Below are 18694 nucleotides of genomic sequence, written 5' to 3' on the forward strand. Positions count from 1 at the left end.
CACAGCTCTTGCTTCTTGCACATTCACACAGACAGACACACTGAGTTAGGAAAGTAGAGACTTTACATTAAAAGAGCAAAAGAGTCCCAGCTCTGAACGTTCTTACTTTGTCTTGAAGATCCCGGACGAGACCCCAAGATGATAGCTTACAGTGAACAGTGTTGCCAGATTCATGGTCTCTGAAGGAGAAGATTTAAGTCTGGGACCAAAGGCAGTCTCAGTCACTCAGAGCTTTGTGTAGATTTTGTTAAAGTAACGGGGATAGAGAAAGCTTCCAGCAAGAGGCACTGGGAGTGGGTAGGAGAGTACCCGCCTCACTAGTTGAAGCAGAGTCTTATATACTTCTCAACTAGCTGCTGAGAATCAATAAAAAGAATACCTCAAGGTTGTAAGAGTTCCACCAGACCCTTTCCCAAGGCATACATCCTGCGATAACTTAGGCACAAGATTAGCCAGAGAGAACTGCTCCGGCAGTGTCTCTGGGCAAGATACACTGTTGCTGTGTACTCAGAGGTACAAGTCTTGAGAAACAGGTTTCCAGGCAAGATTTGTTATAATCATTAACATAGAGTCTAAGAAAAGCATTTCCATGAGTAAGACATTGTGCTGTGATTATTAGTTGGGACCTAAAGAAAGGCCAGTTCTAGGGTAAGATACATTGTTGCATAAGGCTCAAGGAAGGCATGAGCAGAGAATGTTCACCTTCTCCTTATAGGGCCTTGGACTGCCTGCCTAAGCTTAGCTCTTTCAGATCCATGGGCCAAGGAGCCTGGTGGGCAACAGTCCATGGGGCTGCAAAGAGTTGGACATGACTGAAAAACTAAGGCTTTTCACTTTACATATCCTGGCTGAGAGACTGGGGGTGTACATGAGATCACCAGTGAATAACATATATAATACTCTTAATTAATGTTGGATGGATGGATGGGACCAAGCAAGGAAAATCATATAAGAAACTGAGGCAGGTGAGCAGTCATGTGTGGTCGTCACGGGTGGGTGGGTAGGGAGGATGGTGAAGGCTGTAACTGTGTCTGTGTGTGTCTACTCATGTGTATGTCCAGAGGTTCAGACCAGGCTAATGGCAGCAGGAGTACGCTCCAGATTGGTGGGGATAGGACTTCAGATAACATTTTACCAGGCTTAGTTGGAAGGAATCAGGCATTTGTTGAAGGTCTTCTGAAACTACCACTGAGTGGGGGTACGGATAGTATGGGCTTATATTTAATTTTCTAGATAATCAGCATGAAGATATTCCTTGTCTTGTGATGTGTTGGGAATTATCTAAGTTGAATATTCAGTTCATCAATTGACTATCAGATTGGTGATGCTTGTAGCACTTAAAATAGTTTCCCTTTAATGTAATCAGATTTTCCATGGTGGTCTAAAAGATACTGATTACTTTTAGTTCATTTAGGGGTGTGTTTTGTATATATTCTCTCTTCCTGTTACTTCCTACTCTCTCCTTCCATTTCCCTGCACACCTGTGAATACAAACACATTTACTCACATAGTTCTGTACATACTCACTTATTCACACACTTATACTTTTACCCAAGTGCAAACACATACCCTGTACACATACAATCACATGCCCTATGCACACAGGCACTACATTTGGCGCTTGAACAACACAAGTTTGAATTGCACAGGTCACTTATACGTGAATATTTTTCAATAGTAATGACTGTAGTGCTACACAATCCATGGTTGGTTGAATCCATGAATGTGGAGGAACCTTGGATACAGAGGACTGACTATAAGTTCTATGTGAATTAACCCCCACTTTGTTCAAGGGTGAAGTGTATGAGGTCATCTGTTATTTTAGAAGGATTTAGGTATCCAATATCAGTAGAACTCTTAGATTGTACAGAGTCCCTTCTTAAGGAAATGAGGCATCTTTAACTGATTTATTTATGACTTGGCACTTTCCTCTGTTACTTCCTGGAGGGACTTGAGGCATTTAGTATTCTTTTTAAAGAAATGATTGGTGTTTTTGGAGAATTGATTTTTGAGTCTCACTTGGAGATGCACACACTGGGAGAATCTGATGCTATCATCTGCAGGGCATTGTTGGCACATAGTTGCAGGCACTTTGATTCTTAGAACAAGTTAGTAGCTTCCAGCTCTCCTTGGGGACTGGAGGAGCACAAGTCATTCAAGTCCACAGTGACTCTTTAAAAGTCATTTCAGTCATTATTCCAGGCCCCTTCTAAGCCTTTGATCAGAGCTGCTAGTGCAGGCAAGCTACTAATCTGGTCTCAGCTTCTTTCTCTGCCTTTGCTTTTTCTGTGGTGGAGACTTTGCCAAGAAGTAACAAGAGGAAGGAGAAGTAGAAACAAACCACCAGGAGCCTGAATAGTGGAGACCTGGCTCACACCCAGGCGTGCAAGTGGCTTGGATCTGGCAATTTTCTGCTGTAGCTTTGGGACAGCCAGGGTGACATCGTCCTTGCCACCTGTGTGAGGGTGTGTGTATAAATATTAGCTTCTTGGGAGTTCCCTGGTGGTCCAGTGGTCCATGCCTCCATTTCAGGGGGCAAGGGTTGGATCCCTAGTCAGGGAATTAAGATTTTGCATACCTCATGGTGCAGTCAAAAAGTTTTAAAAAATTAGCTTTTTGATCCTAGATATTATTTACAATATCTAGTTACACAGACTACTCCAGGAAACATCCAGAATAGTGGGCAATTTTCCTTAATTTCAGTGAGTAGGAGGACAGACTTTGAACATTCGACAATTCTTAAAATATATATAATATGTTTGTGTATGATGTGAAATATTTCCTAACTGGAAAAATTTAGAAAAGATAAAGATTTTTTTAAAAAGATTGTATGGAACAGTCTTATGGAATCTGTGGGGGAGTGAGAGGGTGGGAAGATTTGGGAGAATGGCATTGAAACATGTAAAATATCATGTATGAAACGAGATGCCAGTCCAGGTTCGATGCACAATACTGGATGCTTGGGGCTAGTGCACTGGGACGACCCAGAGGGATGGTATGGGGAGGGAGGAGGGAGGAGGGTTCAGGATGGGGAGCACATGTATACCTGTGGTGGATTCATTTTGATATTTGGCAAAACTAATACAATTATGTAAAGTTTAAAAGTAAAATAAAATAAATAAATAAATAAAACTCACCAATCGTGAAAAAAAAAATAAAAAAATAAAAAGATTATTAATAACTTGTGACCCTAACACCCACAGAGAGCTTCTGTTAATATTGTAGTATGTTTCTTCATCTTTTATCAACTACATGTATGCATATATGTTTCAAAATTGAGATCATGTTGAAATAGTTATATCCTGAAGTTGGCAGTTTTTGATTAACTGTATTATGGCCATTTCCTTTGTTATTAAATATTCTTCAAAACAATGTAGTTAGTCATTGCAAAATATCCTATAGCTACACCGTAATTTATGTGATTGATCTTTTTCTGGACTTGTGGGTGGTTTGTTTTACTTTTTCTTTAGTTTTGGCTGCACTAAGTCTTCGTTGCTACATGCCAGCTTCTCTGCTTTCAGTGGTCAGGCTTCTCATTGCGGTGGTTTCTCCTGTTGCAGAGCACGGACTTGAGAGTGTGCAGGCTTTATTAGTTGTGGCTCAAGGGCTCCAGAGCACAGTCTCAGTAGCTGTGGCACACAGACTTAGGTGCCTCAAGGCATGTGGAATTTTCCTGGGCCAGGACTGAACCCATGTCCCCTGTACTGGCAAGTGGATTCTTTACCACTGGACTACTGGGAAAGTCTCTTGCTGGTGATTTTAAATAATTTTTACTAACATTCTATAGTGAATATTGTGTATTTATTGTATACATATATATATACGCTTACCTCTGGTTGTTTACTTAAGCTAAATTTCTAGTTGGGGAATCACTGTCTCAAAGGGTGCAAACTCTTGGTCTACACAGCTAAATTGCTTTCTAGAAGGACTGTTTCAATTTATATTCTCATCAGCAGTGTCTGGAAGTACCTCAAATGGAATGGAATTGCTGTATCATATGGTAGTTTTATTTTTAATTTTTGAGTAACCTCCACGTTGTTTTTCATAGTGGCAGCACCGATTTACATTCCCAACAGCAGTGAATGAGGGTTCCTTTTTCTCCACATGCTCACCTATACTTGTTATTTCTTGTCTTTTTCAGCAACCCTTTTAATGTGGAGTCACATTTGATATTTTGACCAGAGTATCCTTACTAGAGAATTGCATGTGGATGGCCCTCTTTAACACAGGTGTGGAGCATGGAGAGCCTGGAAAATAAAACAGCAAAAGGGAAAGGGTTTTGCCACTCCACTGCTCGCCCTGGGGAGCCAGATCAAAATCAAAGAACCTAATGCTATTTTTCTGAATTTGTAAGAAACACAACCCTCCATTGTTTTTGTTTTTCAGTTGCGACCCCATGGGCTGCAGCACGCCAGGCCTCCCTGTCCCTCACCATCTTCTGGAGTTTGCTCAAATTCATGTTCATTGAGTTGGTGATGCCATCCAACCATCTCATCTTCTGTCGTTCCCTTCTCCTCCTCCCTTCAATCTTGCCCAGCATCAGGGTCTTTTCCAATGAGTCAGTTCTTTGAATCAGGTGGTCAAAGTGTTGGAGCTTCAGCTTCACCATCTGTCCTTCCAGTGAATATTCAGGATTGATTTCCTTTAGGAATTGACTGTTTTGATCTCCTTGCTGTCCAAGGTGGGGCTCTCAAGAATCTTCTCCAACACCACAGTTCGAAGACATCAATTCTTTGGTGCTCAGCCTATTTTATTGTCCAGCTCTCACATCCATACATGACTACTGGAAAAATCATAGCTTTGACTAGACAGACCTTTGTGTTTTAAGAAAAACCCTGTTCAGCAGATTTTCTATCAATAATTATTTATTGTACTTGGATGTATTCTTTGCTTATTTTTTGATAGATTATAAGATAGAAAGAATGCTGGAACCCTTGAAAAACATACTCACCCCATACTCTTACTGTTCCCTATTTGGAGGTGTTTAGGAAGAGGTTGTGGGGGAATTTGGGTCTTGGGAAAAGGTTGGCTTGAGTGACCTTTGCTGGTGTTTGTATTTTTAGATCTGTGAATTAGCTTCAGGGAGACTGGGAAAGGGGCGGGGTGTCCTCATTGCCACATTCAAGTTTGATAAGAACTTTTCTAAAGAGGAAGTGTTCAGCACCCTTGCTGCTTGTGTGACACGGGGTTAAAGGAAGCAACCACGGGCACAGCTGGCACCCTGCACAAGATGGAGAGGGAGGTGCTGAGGGAACGCCTTGAAAACAGAGTGTGTGTGGGCGCCAGCCCCGTTTTCTAGGTATCAGCTGGTTAAGGGTCCAGGGCTGCAGCGGTGCTGGGAGGAGCTGGAGTGATACAGGAAAATGAAATGAGTCACTTTTTCCAAAGAGTGGGGAATATTTCCATTAGCGAAACTTCAAGAGAAAAGTTCTTTATCCTGTCTGGGAGTGTCCTCGGGGTGAAGGGCCATTTGGTTTTCTGATAAATAACCTCTCCAGTTTTCTGAAAATATTAATAACCACTCATTAGTCATTTTACTAATTTATTTTATTGGATTTTTAAGTTAAAAATACACAATTGTCACAATAAGTTGAATTAGGCAGGTGTGTTTTAAAAGGTTTATCATCTCCTCACCTATATTGTGTGTGTGTGCTAAGATTGCTTCAGTCATGTCTGACTCTGTGCAACCCCATGGACTATAGCCCATGCCCTCCTTCAGGGGATTTTCTCCACCTAGGGACTGAACTCATGTCTCATGTCTCCTGCATTGGCAGGCAGATTCTCAACCATTAGCACCACCTTCCTATAGAATATTGTGCAGCTATTAAAAAGATATAGTATTCTATTTAGTGAAAAGATTATAATGTGTATAGTGCAATTCCACTGTTTAATTTTAAAATAATAAAATAAAAAAGACAGTTATATACAGGTATGTAAATTTGTGTATGAAAAATAAAGGCACAGATGTCCAAAATCACTCCCATAGAAAACCAAGATTAGGGATTTGAAGTGAACCCTTCTGTACTTTTTATTTTTCATATACAAATTTACATACATATATATAGCTGTTTTTATATTATTTTAAAACCAAATGGAATTATGTTATACATATTACTTTATAATTTTTTTTGCTAAATAGAATATTTATTGTTTTAATAGCTGTACAATATTCTATAGGATTGATATAACAAATATCAGTCAATCCTTATTGGATATTCAGGCTGTTTCCATCTTTGTTTTCTTTCTCTTCATTGACATAATACTACATTCAACATCCATGTGCATCTGTCTTTACATACTGATGCTTTTATTTTAGTAGAAAGTGAAAGTGAAATGTGAAGTCGCTCAGTTGTGTCTGACTCTTTGCGACCCCGTGGCCTGCAACTTTCCAGGCTCCTCTGTCCATGGGATTTTCCAGGCAAGAGTAGAAGAGAGTACTAAAAGCAGAGTCCTGAGCCAACACACAAGTGCATTTAAAATTTCAATAGGTAACATCACATTACTTTCCTGAAAAGCTTTTAACAATTTATACTTCCACCAACCATGTTGTACAATGTCTGACTCTCCACATTGGATGGTATCAAGCTTTAATTCTTACCAGCCTGATAGGTGACATTATCTGTTTGTTGAGTACTCTTTGAGAAAAAAACCTCCTGTTTTAAAAAATTATTTCACAAAGTTTACATCTTCAATATAGGCATTTATGTTAACATGAGCATATCACACACACACTACACACATAACCTGTTTCTCTGCTGACTTTTTTCATTCTTTTTGGCTGGTAGCATGTTGAGTGGATCTGCTGGTAGAGGGTCTATGCATAAGAAGGGATTGGCAAATCCAGATAAAGGGAGAATTGAAGTGTAAATTTTCACTCTTTGCTTCACTCTTTTTATCAGGGCCAGGATATGAGGATGGGCATGTGAGCTCCCAGTCTTTGCTTATCGAAGCAGACCATTTCTTAACGGCATGATAGAATGATTGCTTCTTCATGACAACCCATTGTCTTTGAGTGACAACACCTGCCCTCTCATAATTCTTGAGACTCTAGAAAGAATTACTGAAAAATAATCTGTGATAGGTAGTTGGAAGCTATGAATTCCCAGGCCAGGCTGTCAGCTCATCAGGAGAGAGGCAAGGTCAAGTCTTGGTGGAGGGCTTGGAGTCTGGGGACTGCTTTTGTTTGAATCCTGGCTCTGCCACTGTCTAGCTGTGTGACTTCAGGCAAGTTAATTAATTTCTTTGTTGATTCAGTTTTCCTATCATAAATGCACATAGTAATAGCTCCTCTCTCATAGGATTGGTGCCAGGACTAGGGATGGGAGTTAATATGAATTCAGTAGTAAATAAAGCACTTCAAGTATTGCCCGGTACACAGTAAGGCCTATATACATGTTTGCTATTTTTATTATTATTAATTTTTATTGTTCCTGATTGAAAAGGTTCTAATGAAACATAGTCATGAAGGGGGGCAACTCTCTTGGATGAAAGGTAAAGAAAAGGGCTGTAGAGAGGATAGCCACAGAAGGCGTGCAGACAGTCATTTATCATCTGGATTCTGTGCACTTTGTACCTAGGTTCTGGCTTTCTGGGAATGGACTTGACTGAGGCAAAGAGGTGGTCCCCAGCTGTGAAGTGACCCCAGTTCATCTCTGATATCCTCCACCCCAGTGGCCCCTTGCTGCCGCTTCCTCATCTTTATCTAATTTTTGGTCGCCAGCAATACCAGATAAAGCATCTTCACAACTGCTTCCCTGAGGGAGAAAATAGGTGAAAAATGTGCATGTGTCTTTCCAAAAGGAGCAGTGATGTGGGCTTCTCGGCTTCTGGCTCCTGAGCTCATAGGTCTTCAAGTTGGGGGCAATCAGAATGGACTCAGAAGCGTGAGTCGAACTATTTTGATCTGAGAAGACTGAACATGGTGAACCATGTACAAATCCAATAGTTTACAGGATCCATGAGGCAGGGGGATTTGCCTTATGTTTTGTAGGGGATGGGTTTATTTAAGCAGAACAGCAGTCAAAGTTTTGAAAAACTTTAGTGGGAAAATGTTTACAATGTTACAGGAAGTGACAACTAATGATAATAATGACAATACATAAATTGAAAAAATACTGAAAGAAACACCAAAATGTTAATTATCATTACCTTGCATTGGTGTGATTATTGATGCTTTTGTTTTCTTCTTTATATGTGTGTGTGTGTGTGTGTATTATATATATTTATACCATTTCTATATACAGACTTAGGATTTTCCAAAATGAATATATATTATCTTCTTTGATAGAAAATGAGATAGAGTAGTTACTGTAACCGATAAAGCTATTAATATAGATACAGCCTAAATGGCTATAATAGGGAGCTGAAGTAAAATGAAACTGTGGTACATCTATATAATGAAGTAGAATACAATTATCAAGGTGGTCATAGAGTAAAATTAAAAGGTTTTCATCATATGTTGTTAAGTGAAAAAAGTAGCATGGGAAACTAGGAAAAGCTCACGGGCAGTAGGGAAGACCCAGCACAGCCAAAAATAAATAAATAAAAATTTTTTAAAAAGTAGCATAGGAAACAATATGTAGTAAATGCTACATTGTAAATGTAAATATATGTAAATATATATATATGTGAAAAGTGAAAGTCACTCACTCATGTCTGACTCTTTGTGACCCCATGGACTATAGAGTCCATGGAATTCTCCAGGCCAGAATACTGGAGTTGGGTAGCTTTTCCCTTCTCCAGGGTATCTTCCCAACCCAGGTCTCCTGCACTGAAGGCAAATTCTTTACAAGCTAAGCCACAAGGGAAGCCCACATGTATATATAAATAAACTTAAATTTCAAGAACAGCATAAATGAAAATGTCATGACAAATGGGATTATTGGTAATTCTTTTATTTTTTGCTTACCTGTATTTTCTAATTTTCTGAAATAAAACATGGATTACCTACACAGTAAGTGAGTGTTTATATAATTAAAAAAAAATAAACATCCAAAGACTATTAGGGCAATAAAATCCTGTAAGAGTTAGTGACAAATTATATGCTTATTGAGCAGTGTTGCCATCTGGTGGCTCAAAGGCAAAAACTCACTCTCTTTTTGCAGTTTGCATTTGAAATTAGGAAATGAAAGCCAAATACTGTGTCATGTTTCAGACGAATGCCTGGATAAATTTAGCAAGTTAATGAAAGTGTTCCTTTGATTGACAGTAGAAAGAAGTAACCTGGTGACCAAGCAAGAACCCAATCATGGGTGTAGTGTTGAATTTTACTTAAAAAATTAAACAATCTCTGTTTTACTAAATGTGCTTGCAGGCATGTTCATCCATAAAGACAGTTCTGAGTTATCTATTTTATGGATGATTCAGGGCAAAATTTGCTTCCTAACCAATTTTTTTTTCCAACTACTTGGCACAGCAGCCTGTAACAACACTACAAATATTTGTGGAATGAATGATCACTTCTGGCTGACTTAGTCCAACTAACAGTTGGTGTGTTTTCATGGACTATAAATTAATTTAGAGATGAACCGGCTGAGGCACTAGTTTTCTTGACATGCAAACATAAAATAATAAAATGTTTCACAAAGCCAAACGATGGGTAGTTTAGCTGCCATTTTGAATCAGCTACCCTGCTCACTCCTCACCATCCTAGGACTCACCCCTGAATTTCATCCAGCCCACTCACTGAATTTATTTTTTCCCACTCACCTTTCTTCTGTGTATAAAATCTAAACATTTGAACAGTGCCTCTGTGGAAAAGCATTGTTCATGCCTACCCTACACAGTTCTTCTGAGTTGCCCAGAAAGCCAAGTGGCTGGTAGATGGTTGCTTCTGAGAACTAACCCTTGCTTTCCTTACCACCCTGCAGGTGAGCTGATCAATCTCGCTATGTACTGTGAGAGGATAAGGAGAAAATTCTGGCCTGAGTGGCACCATGATGATGACAACACCATCTATGAGTCAGAGGAGAGCAGTGACGGGAGCAAAACACACACACCCCTGCTGGATTTCAGCTTTTACTCAAGGACAGAGACCTTTGAAGACGAGGGAGCAGAGAACAGTTTTTCCAGAACCCCAGACACAGATTTCACTGGACACTCGCTCTTTGACTCTGATGTGGACATGGATGACTACACAGACCATGAACAGTGCAAGTGATGGGCAGCCTCGCTGACCCTCCTCTGTTGGAGCTGCCACTCCCTGGGGTCAGTCCAGTTTCCCAGGCAGAAATCCCATTGAGCTGGGAGGAGATCTTCGTGCTTGGCACAGTTCTCACAAGCTAACTGGAGTAGAGCAGCCTTATTTCTTTTTTGTACAAACAAGACACAGAACCATTCCAATGGCTCCATTTAAAACAAAGAGGCAAAAAAATAAAAAAGTCAGCATGGTTCCTGAAATCCATTTTTGTTTTCATTAGAAAACTAACATTGTGTGGTAGAGCAGTGCAAGTGCGGGTTGTCCACAGACTGCTTATACGTTGATCCCCTGCAACCTGAGGGTTTAGGTGTGAGATGGATCCTTGAACATCCTTCATCCAGTAGGATTCAAAGTCATGAGTGATGTCATCAGAAGGAATGCAGGAGATAAATGTTCTTTGGTGGCCACTTGTATTTTCTGTGTGTATATTGTATGTTGAAATATAAGTCAAATAAAACCCATAGATATTCAGTGAACACCTACTATGTGCAGAGCACTGTGCTAGGTGCTAGCCAGTACTGGTTTTATCCTAAGCCCTGCCAGTGACTAGCTGTGTGATTCTGGGCAAGTCCCTTAATTCTTGTGTGCCTCATTTCCCCCACCTGTAAAGTGGGGGTGACAATAGTCTCCACCTACCTACCTCACAGGGGTGTTGTGAGGATTCATGTGGTAACATTTGGCGCTTTCAACCTCTAGGAAGAGGTGTGACATAAACACATTTTATTCTTTAATGTGCTTCGTGCGTGTGAAGATCGGCGGGCGGAGGAATTCCACATTCAGGCAACAGCAGCCACGGTCACTCGCCCAAGCCGAGCCGATGGAATACACACCAAGGCACAGTTAGGACGCGCTCATCATCCTCTTTGTGATCTTGCTTGAGTTGAAACCTTTCGTTGAAAGAACCTTGGAAATATTTTTACAGATCATCAACAGCTACAAACAGTCTTCAACTCTACTGTATATTTGCAGAGAAGTCTCTTTTGTTGTCTGAACTCACACTGGAAAGCTGTCCTTTGTTGATTCCGGAGTGTTAAGTTGCCTATGTTTGGATTACCTGGAGGGTATAAAGCTCAGGAATAAGATCTATTTAATAGAAGTGAAGGGGAAAGGATTTGATTGATTTTTTTTTAAGCAGAAGCTCGCCAACTTGTAATGTCTTTTTTGAAAACAAACTTTGCAAGATGTACTGAAAAGATGAAGCAGGAAGAAGATCGTTGTAAATGGTAGCAAAGCACTTTGTGCCGTGTAGACTCTATGCAGTTTTTATTAATGCAACTTTTCTGGTCTTCTCGGCCCTTGTCCAGTGAGGGGAAGGCAATGCTGAGGAGAATCTTAATGTTTCTTAAGGATGTCCCCTCCCCTTCCTGTCCTCTCTTTCCCTCTCCAGTGTTGACTAAGGCACTCTATCTCTGAAGACATGGTTTTGGTTGACTTAGAACATTTTCCAGTGAAATATGGGGTGAAGATCCTAGGGCGATGGCTGTGGATCTGGGCTTCTGACCACAACTGCCTGGGGAAGGGCTATTCCTAATGGGGTTAAAAAGGAACTTCTTAAAAGACAGCAACTTCTGAGAAGTTCATATACTTTATTTGAAAAAGACTGAATATAGTTTTGGCAAAACAGTCCTAGAATGCTGTGGATTCACAAAGATGTAATGGGAGAGAGTTTTTGAGGTGATTTACCGTTTAAGCAATGTATAACTGGGAAGAAGTGCTGAAACACTCTAAGCTAAAGATTTTTATTCCACATAAAACTCAGTTGTTAGTATCTTATCAAACCCTTCATCTTTGAGGGGACTGTTTGCTGCCTAACGAGAATGTGTTGGAAGATATATGAATGGATAAGCCTATCTTGTTTCCAGTATCATTTCCAGGATTACCCACCTCTTATCTCTTTCGCAAATGCATTCCAAGACCAACTGGTGGTAGTTCTGTGTGACAGGGAAAGTCCTGGCCTGAAAATGTGAATGGAGTCGACAGACTCTGGACCTAGCTCTGCTAAGACTGAGTTGCCCTTTCCCCATCTTCAGCGGAAAAGAGTTGTGTTTGAAATTTTGTCTATAATTTATTCTTCCTGTATAGCACAAAGTATACTGTATCTTCATGACAAGAAGGTTTAAGTTATGAGTATGTGGGGTCACATATTTTTTATTGTGTATTACTTGGAGGGCACATCCATGGAGAACCAATATTAAATATGTGAAACCTTCATTCATTCTCTCCAGGTGCCTCCCACGGGGGCTGAGTCCTGAGTACTGCCCGACCCCTCATGTTTGGGTACTCAGCATTTTGTAGGTATAACTTGATTAGGAACCCCAGAATATACCCAGGCTTTACTTTCCCAAAGTGGGTTATGGAAAAATAATGACCAAGACAAAACCCACAGTGATGTGGGTGACTTACGCAGTCTTGATTAGGTGGGCTTTAATTTTATATGTTTCATTCTTAGGCTGCCCAGATTGAACTGTTCTCCTATTTGATGAACAGGTGCTACTTATAAGAAAAATAACAAGAAATTAGGGGATGTTTTGGTCATCTGACTCTCTTGTTCAAGTTCTGTATTTCTTTTTTATTGGAAGATAACTTAAGGAAGTGTGATCTTTAATGCTAAGAGATGCTTTTGGATGGCCAGAAGACCTGGGGGCTACCTGTTCTTTTTAACCTTTCATTGTAAAAATTAAATTCTGTCTTTTTCTCTACTTCCCTTTGCCCCACCCCACCCTCATCTCCACTTGTCTGGATGAAGGAGCAGCCGAATTATACTTTGCCTTGCATATGTCAGAGTAGATAACAAGGATGATTTAAATTTATGCAGAGGTAAACTGTCTTGCCAGAGGTTCCCATTTTTTTATAACATCATGATTTGTGAATATTAATGCTACCAAGGTGATGGGCTGCCCAACTGACTGATCACAGACTTAGAACAAATGGACTTGAACTAGAATTAGAACCAGACTTTGAACTAGAACATGAGCCCTACTTGTGTGTACTGAGGTATGAGGATATGTGTTTGTGAAACAACTAGGGTTCAAGGAAAGGAGGTGTTAAGGATTGTAGCTGTGGGAGTCTTGCCCAGATTACTCGAGAGAAAGTATAGACTCATAGACATGGATAGCTGGGTGGTGGATTTGCTCTGGAAAGCCATATTTATTTGAAGGGCAGGCCCAGAACTGAGGTCTTTCACCTTGCCTTACAGAGTTGTTGCCATTACATCACCTTGACTTGGATTATTTTTAAAACCACCTCCCTGAGCACTCACTCCATGTTTGTAGAACCAGCTCATCCCAGCCTCTCAGAGAGTGCTCGAAATCTTTCAGTTTTGTCCCCTGTATCTCTTTACCCTGGTCAGTTCAAGGGATCTTTGTTCGGTATCTACTCTGTACAAAGTGCTGCTTGTGCTCTGTGAATGTCACCAAGATGGACATTTAAGTTACCAAGACCCTTGTTCTTGGATTAGATCTTTTAAGGAATCCGTGCCCATGTGATCTCTCACTAGGTATTTAGTTACTCACTGATGAGTTGATAGCCCCTTACCCTAAGCCTGGCCCTGGAATCCACACTGGATATAGAGTGGTGAACAGATGTGGCGTCCTGGTTTTAGGTATTCTCTTTTGCCTAAGCTTCTGTGATAATCTCTTTTACATGCATCGCCACTTCCCTGATCCATTCTACCCATCATCTTAGATTAATATTTCTCAAAACCCCCATAAGGCACTGTATTGCTCTAGGATGAGGTATTCCTTTGGGCCTGGTGTCCACAATTTTTATTCATCTTGTTTGCCAGGGCTCCTCCATGTAAGCCATCCAGTGGATCCAGGCTGGTCCATTTGCTGTTGCCTAGACATGCCTCACGTGCTCTGCTCTGTGCCTCCATTCATGGCAGCTCCTCTCCTGAAATGCCTGCACTTCCTCTCCTTTGGCTCACACACCTCACATGGCCCAACCTTGTCAATTCTGCAGGACGAGGTCTCAGCTTATTGTAACTCCCACTTCCTCTAGAAACACAGCTCCCATCACTTCCTTCCCTGAAGGTTGCATAGGAGAAGGGATTCCCAGGAAGAGGGTCATACTCTAGAAAGATATTGGGCTTCCTTGGTGGCTCAGCAGTAAAGAGTCTTCCTACAATGCAGGAGACCCAGGAGATGTGGATTCAATCCCTGGCTTGGGAAAATCCCCTGGAGGAGGAAATGGCAGCCTACTCCAGTATTGTTGCTGGGAAAGTCACATGGACAGAGGAACCTGGTGGGCTAGAGTCCATGAGTTTGCACAGAGTTGGATACGACTGAGCACACACACAGTGGTTTTTTAATTTTTGTGTCTCCATTGATAATCTAATGCAAGTCCTATGCCCTAGTCCCAGAAAAATATGGAGATATATGAAATTTTGCATGTAAGTTCAGGAGATGTAGAAATGTCTTGAAACTACCTGTGGATTCCTTAGGGGGTTCATGGACCACAGCTGAAGAAACCTTGTTTGAAAAACAGCCTTTAAAATTCACAGCCTTTAAAATTCAGTGTTCATTCTTGCTTGATTTTATCCCAGCCAGACAGGAGATAAATTAGAATGGGAGGTGCAAGCACAAGTAATCTGTATCGTTATCCACATGGAGAGTGCTCTGTGACAGGGAAGGAAGAAGAGGTGCTTCACACTGATTGAGAAAATATCCTTCTTCTGACAAGTTTGGCATTTTGAAAGTGAAAGGATTTTGTTGTCATCATCATTGTCATCTACCTTCTGACCACCCAAAATGTTGATTTTGCAAAATCAGTTCAGGGACAGGGGCTTCACTTCAGCCCTGAAACGCACCACTTCTGCATGGATAAGCTGACTGGTCTGTGGCTTAAGGTACTAGAGAAGAAGCTGGATTTTTCCTTATAGGAATAAGTTCTGCACAATCAGGTTTTTCTGCATTAATTAATTAATTGAACAGTTGTTGAGTGTATTTTCAATAAAAGGATGGTGCCTTTTGTTGATAGGAAACAACTCAGGCTTTTCCTCCTCTTCGTTTTCTTTCCCTTCTCCTTCTTCATCTCCCCCATCCTCTCCCTCTTTCCTCTCCTCCTCTTCCTCTTTTTTTTTTTTTTGTTAACGGGTGAGACTATTTTCATTGCTCTTGGCTATTACCCAGGATCCTTTGTTCTCCTGTCTATGCAGTGCTATTTAAGAAGAACAAGGACTGATATAAGTACATTCAATGACAAATATTTCTTGAGTCTAAATGCGGAACTCTGGCAACCCATTTCTAACAGGTCCAGGATCGATTGCCTGTGACTGTGGCATGCTTGACTTTTATTCATTTACTTTTGATGGTCTGGATGCAATTTGCAAAGTTCAAAAGGACCCCTTGGTGTGTGAGCAGGAGGCTCCTCTGGATGGCAGAACGCTTGCTAGTGCCAGGAGTAAATGCAAATGGATGTGGGATTTTTTTCATTTTTTTAGGTTTTTAGTCCCTGACTTTAAAGAATATCTTAAAGGTAATTAAGGCACTTAATCTTTAAGGTAACTGGAACCAGCAACACATTGGCCTTGCCCCTTAAAGGTTACAGAGAATACTGAAAACATTCTCTGTAAAAGGAAGCAACTCACTGTTTTGGGGCTGACAGTATGACCTCCTTAACCATTCTGGCTCTGGCCAAACAGGGACTTTGTCCCCAGACCAAAGCTCTCTGAAACTTCTGCTGCTGGCTAGACCATTTGGATGCTCAAATGTCAGGTGGATTATTGCCCCTAATTATCAAATTTGTAGACAAATAAAGGGGACCATTGCAATAATAAAACAGCTTATGAATATGGTCCAGCCAGCACCAATACTCTTGACCATTTCCATGGGGAGACAAGTTATCTAGAACCAAACATTGGTACAGTACTTAGGTGTTCCATACACAAATAATTTCAGCAATTAACTTGATTACTGTTATAATGTTCTTCTTAAATATTTTTCAGCTGCTCTTGTCCCTAATTACAGCTTTAAATATTTTGAAACAATTCACTAGCTATAGAGTGATATATATTTATGATGCTATTTCATTTTATGAAAAGTAGTATTACTAAAAGTGACTAATTCACCTCCCATCCCCCATTGGCAAGCATCTTTCCCCTCCCTTTTTTATTTTTTACTTTTAGCTCTAGAATAGAGTAACTTTGATTTATTAGTATAATTTAGACCTTCTTTAGTATTAAAAAAAAGTTACCCCATGGGTTTGAAAACAGTAGGAGTTAGCTCCTAAATTGTCAAGTTAATCAGCAGTGGCTAAACAGATAGCAGAGGGAATGTGATATAATTCGAGGCTAGAAAGGAGTAATGCTTTGGGTACTTACTACCTCCCTCCCTTAAAAAATACTACAATCTATAGACTGTTCCCTTTAATAGTTGTTCAGAATTGGAAGTCTTCTCTCATACTTGTTTCTATCCCCCAATAAGAGATCATGTTTGGCTTATTAAAACATCAACCATGTCCAAATGATTGTATTTTTATCTTTAACAAATTATATCTGAATTTTTTTTTTAGCAATAAGACTAGAGATAATGTTCAAATTTTGGAGGGAATCTCTGCTTCAGTAGGAGCAACATGTTTGTGTGACTCCTGTCAAAATGACTTCACCTAAAGTAAGCAGTCTCGTGGGATCATGTTTATCAGAAACGTGTTTTTCCTAGTTATCTGTATCCTGCTGAGTGTCTGACAACTCCACCCTTGATGAGGGTGACGTTCCCCCCATGGTGGTGGTTGAAAAGATGAGGATCCAAGTCCTTCCTCTGGTGGTGTTTGAATTTCACTGAGTGGGAGGAGAAAAGGAAAGATGAACAGATACTGGACTTCAAGCAATTGTGCGGTGTGGCTGTGTTAGAGAAGTGTCAGGCACGTTGAGAGTGTTCTGAGTGGTGGCATCTTACTAAAGCAATCCAAAGGACTACGGGTTTAAATGAAAGATAAATGCAATCTGTAGGGAAGGACTGTTGTGGTTATTCCAGTGGCCCGTGCAGCAAGCCCTGGAGTAACCTTGATCTTTGTCCTAGTTTCTGGCTTGTTCTCGTCCTACCTGAGTCTGAGCCTGGGAACTGGAGGAGTGGCCCTGGTGTGTTCACTCCTTTGATTCTGGAACTTCCTTCTTGTCTCTCAAAAGTGTTTGTGACATAGAATTTCCATTTTCTAATATAAAAAATGTACAGAGTATATTTGTATATTTGTTTGATAGAAGACCCTTAAATGTTTGGAGACACCCACCTCATCTCTATGTAGGCAGTGGTCTCCAAACCTCTGCGCTCATTGACCTCATCAGTAAGACTTTCTAAGCATGCCCCGCAAGGTATTTATTTAAACTCACACACACTGCTCCAATGATTTGTTATGTACATTAAAAACATAGCAAACATAGAAATTTACAGGGAATAGTCTACTCGATAAGAGTTTAGAGTATGGGGCAAGAAGGACTTAAAGATAGCACGTAGAAGGCAGCAGTTGGTTAGAGAGTGTGTCTATATTGTTGGTGGGCAAGTAGATGTAAAATAGGCATGGAAGCATGATTTTAGATCAAGGTTATTCATTCATTCATTCTTAAGAGCCATTTTTGGCTAGAAGAAAAGAGTGAATAATTAGATGTTACCTTTATAAGAACTCTTTTAAATTCTGTTTTGGGGCCCACTTGATATAGTACATCTCTTAAATTCCTGAAAATTTTCTCGGTACGCTGATTTAAGCAAAACAAGCAAAGAAAGGAGGGAGGGAAAAACCTCAATAATGCAAATGCTGACTCTCATGCCTGAGAATTTCTGAATCTGAAAAGCACGTTTTGATAATTCCTGGTAATCATCACCTCACTGATTATTTGTTTTTCTTCTATTTGTTTATTACCCCGTGTCTCCAAATGTGTGGAAGATGTACAGATTTATTTTCAGATACCTGAGATAGGAGGGGCCAATGTTGGTATAATTGAACCTACATTTCAGCTGCTTGGGGGCTGATGGGTGGACACTGCCCGGAAACAATGACTCGCACCCTCTGTTTTGCAAACACAGTGGATAGCATCTTGCTGAACGAGGGCCTCGATATGGAGGCGGCATTCCAGTGTTTACTTCTGGACCTATGAGTTCCTTTAGCACAGTTATTGTTAGTAGTTTATAAAGCCATATTTAAACTTGTACACTTGATTGTAAGATAGATTTGAATTGTGCACTATGTTGATTACTGTATATAAATGTGGAGATTCTGTATATTTGGTCTCATTGCTGTATGTATTTGATGTGTATATGATAACTAATGGATATGAAATAGCTGGCTGTGAATGTCTTTATTCCAGTTTGCTTCTCTTTTGCAAATTTGAATGTTTAAACTTTACACCCATGGGGAAAATCTGAGATATTTTTTGCATCTAATATACTGTTAAGTGGTGGTCTCTTAGATGATTGGGGGAATATTTAATTTTAAGGCTCATGTATAATGAGAAGGGAGGTAATGAATTTTTTAGGCGTATGACTTTCTGATAGAATTTTAAATGAA

At 40.3% G+C, this 18694-nt stretch overlaps 1 protein-coding gene across 3 annotated transcripts in view; it reads left to right on the plus strand.

Annotated features, from left to right (window-relative positions):
* Positions 1-18468, plus strand: part of FAXC (failed axon connections homolog, metaxin like GST domain containing) — a 78003-nt gene extending 59535 nt beyond the window's left edge. For all 3 annotated transcript variants that reach the window (XM_070796043.1, XM_070796041.1, XM_070796042.1), the window contains one exon: positions 9870-18468. In XM_070796043.1, coding sequence (XP_070652144.1) covers positions 9870-10159 — 290 coding nt within the window. In that variant the 3' untranslated portion in view covers positions 10160-18468. The remainder of the gene's footprint in view (positions 1-9869) is intronic.
* The last annotated feature ends 226 nt before the right edge of the window (positions 18469-18694 follow it).

This window comes from Bos indicus, chromosome 9 (genome assembly GCF_029378745.1).
Source record: "Bos indicus isolate NIAB-ARS_2022 breed Sahiwal x Tharparkar chromosome 9, NIAB-ARS_B.indTharparkar_mat_pri_1.0, whole genome shotgun sequence".
In the NCBI taxonomy this organism is placed as follows: Eukaryota; Metazoa; Chordata; class Mammalia; order Artiodactyla; family Bovidae; genus Bos; species Bos indicus.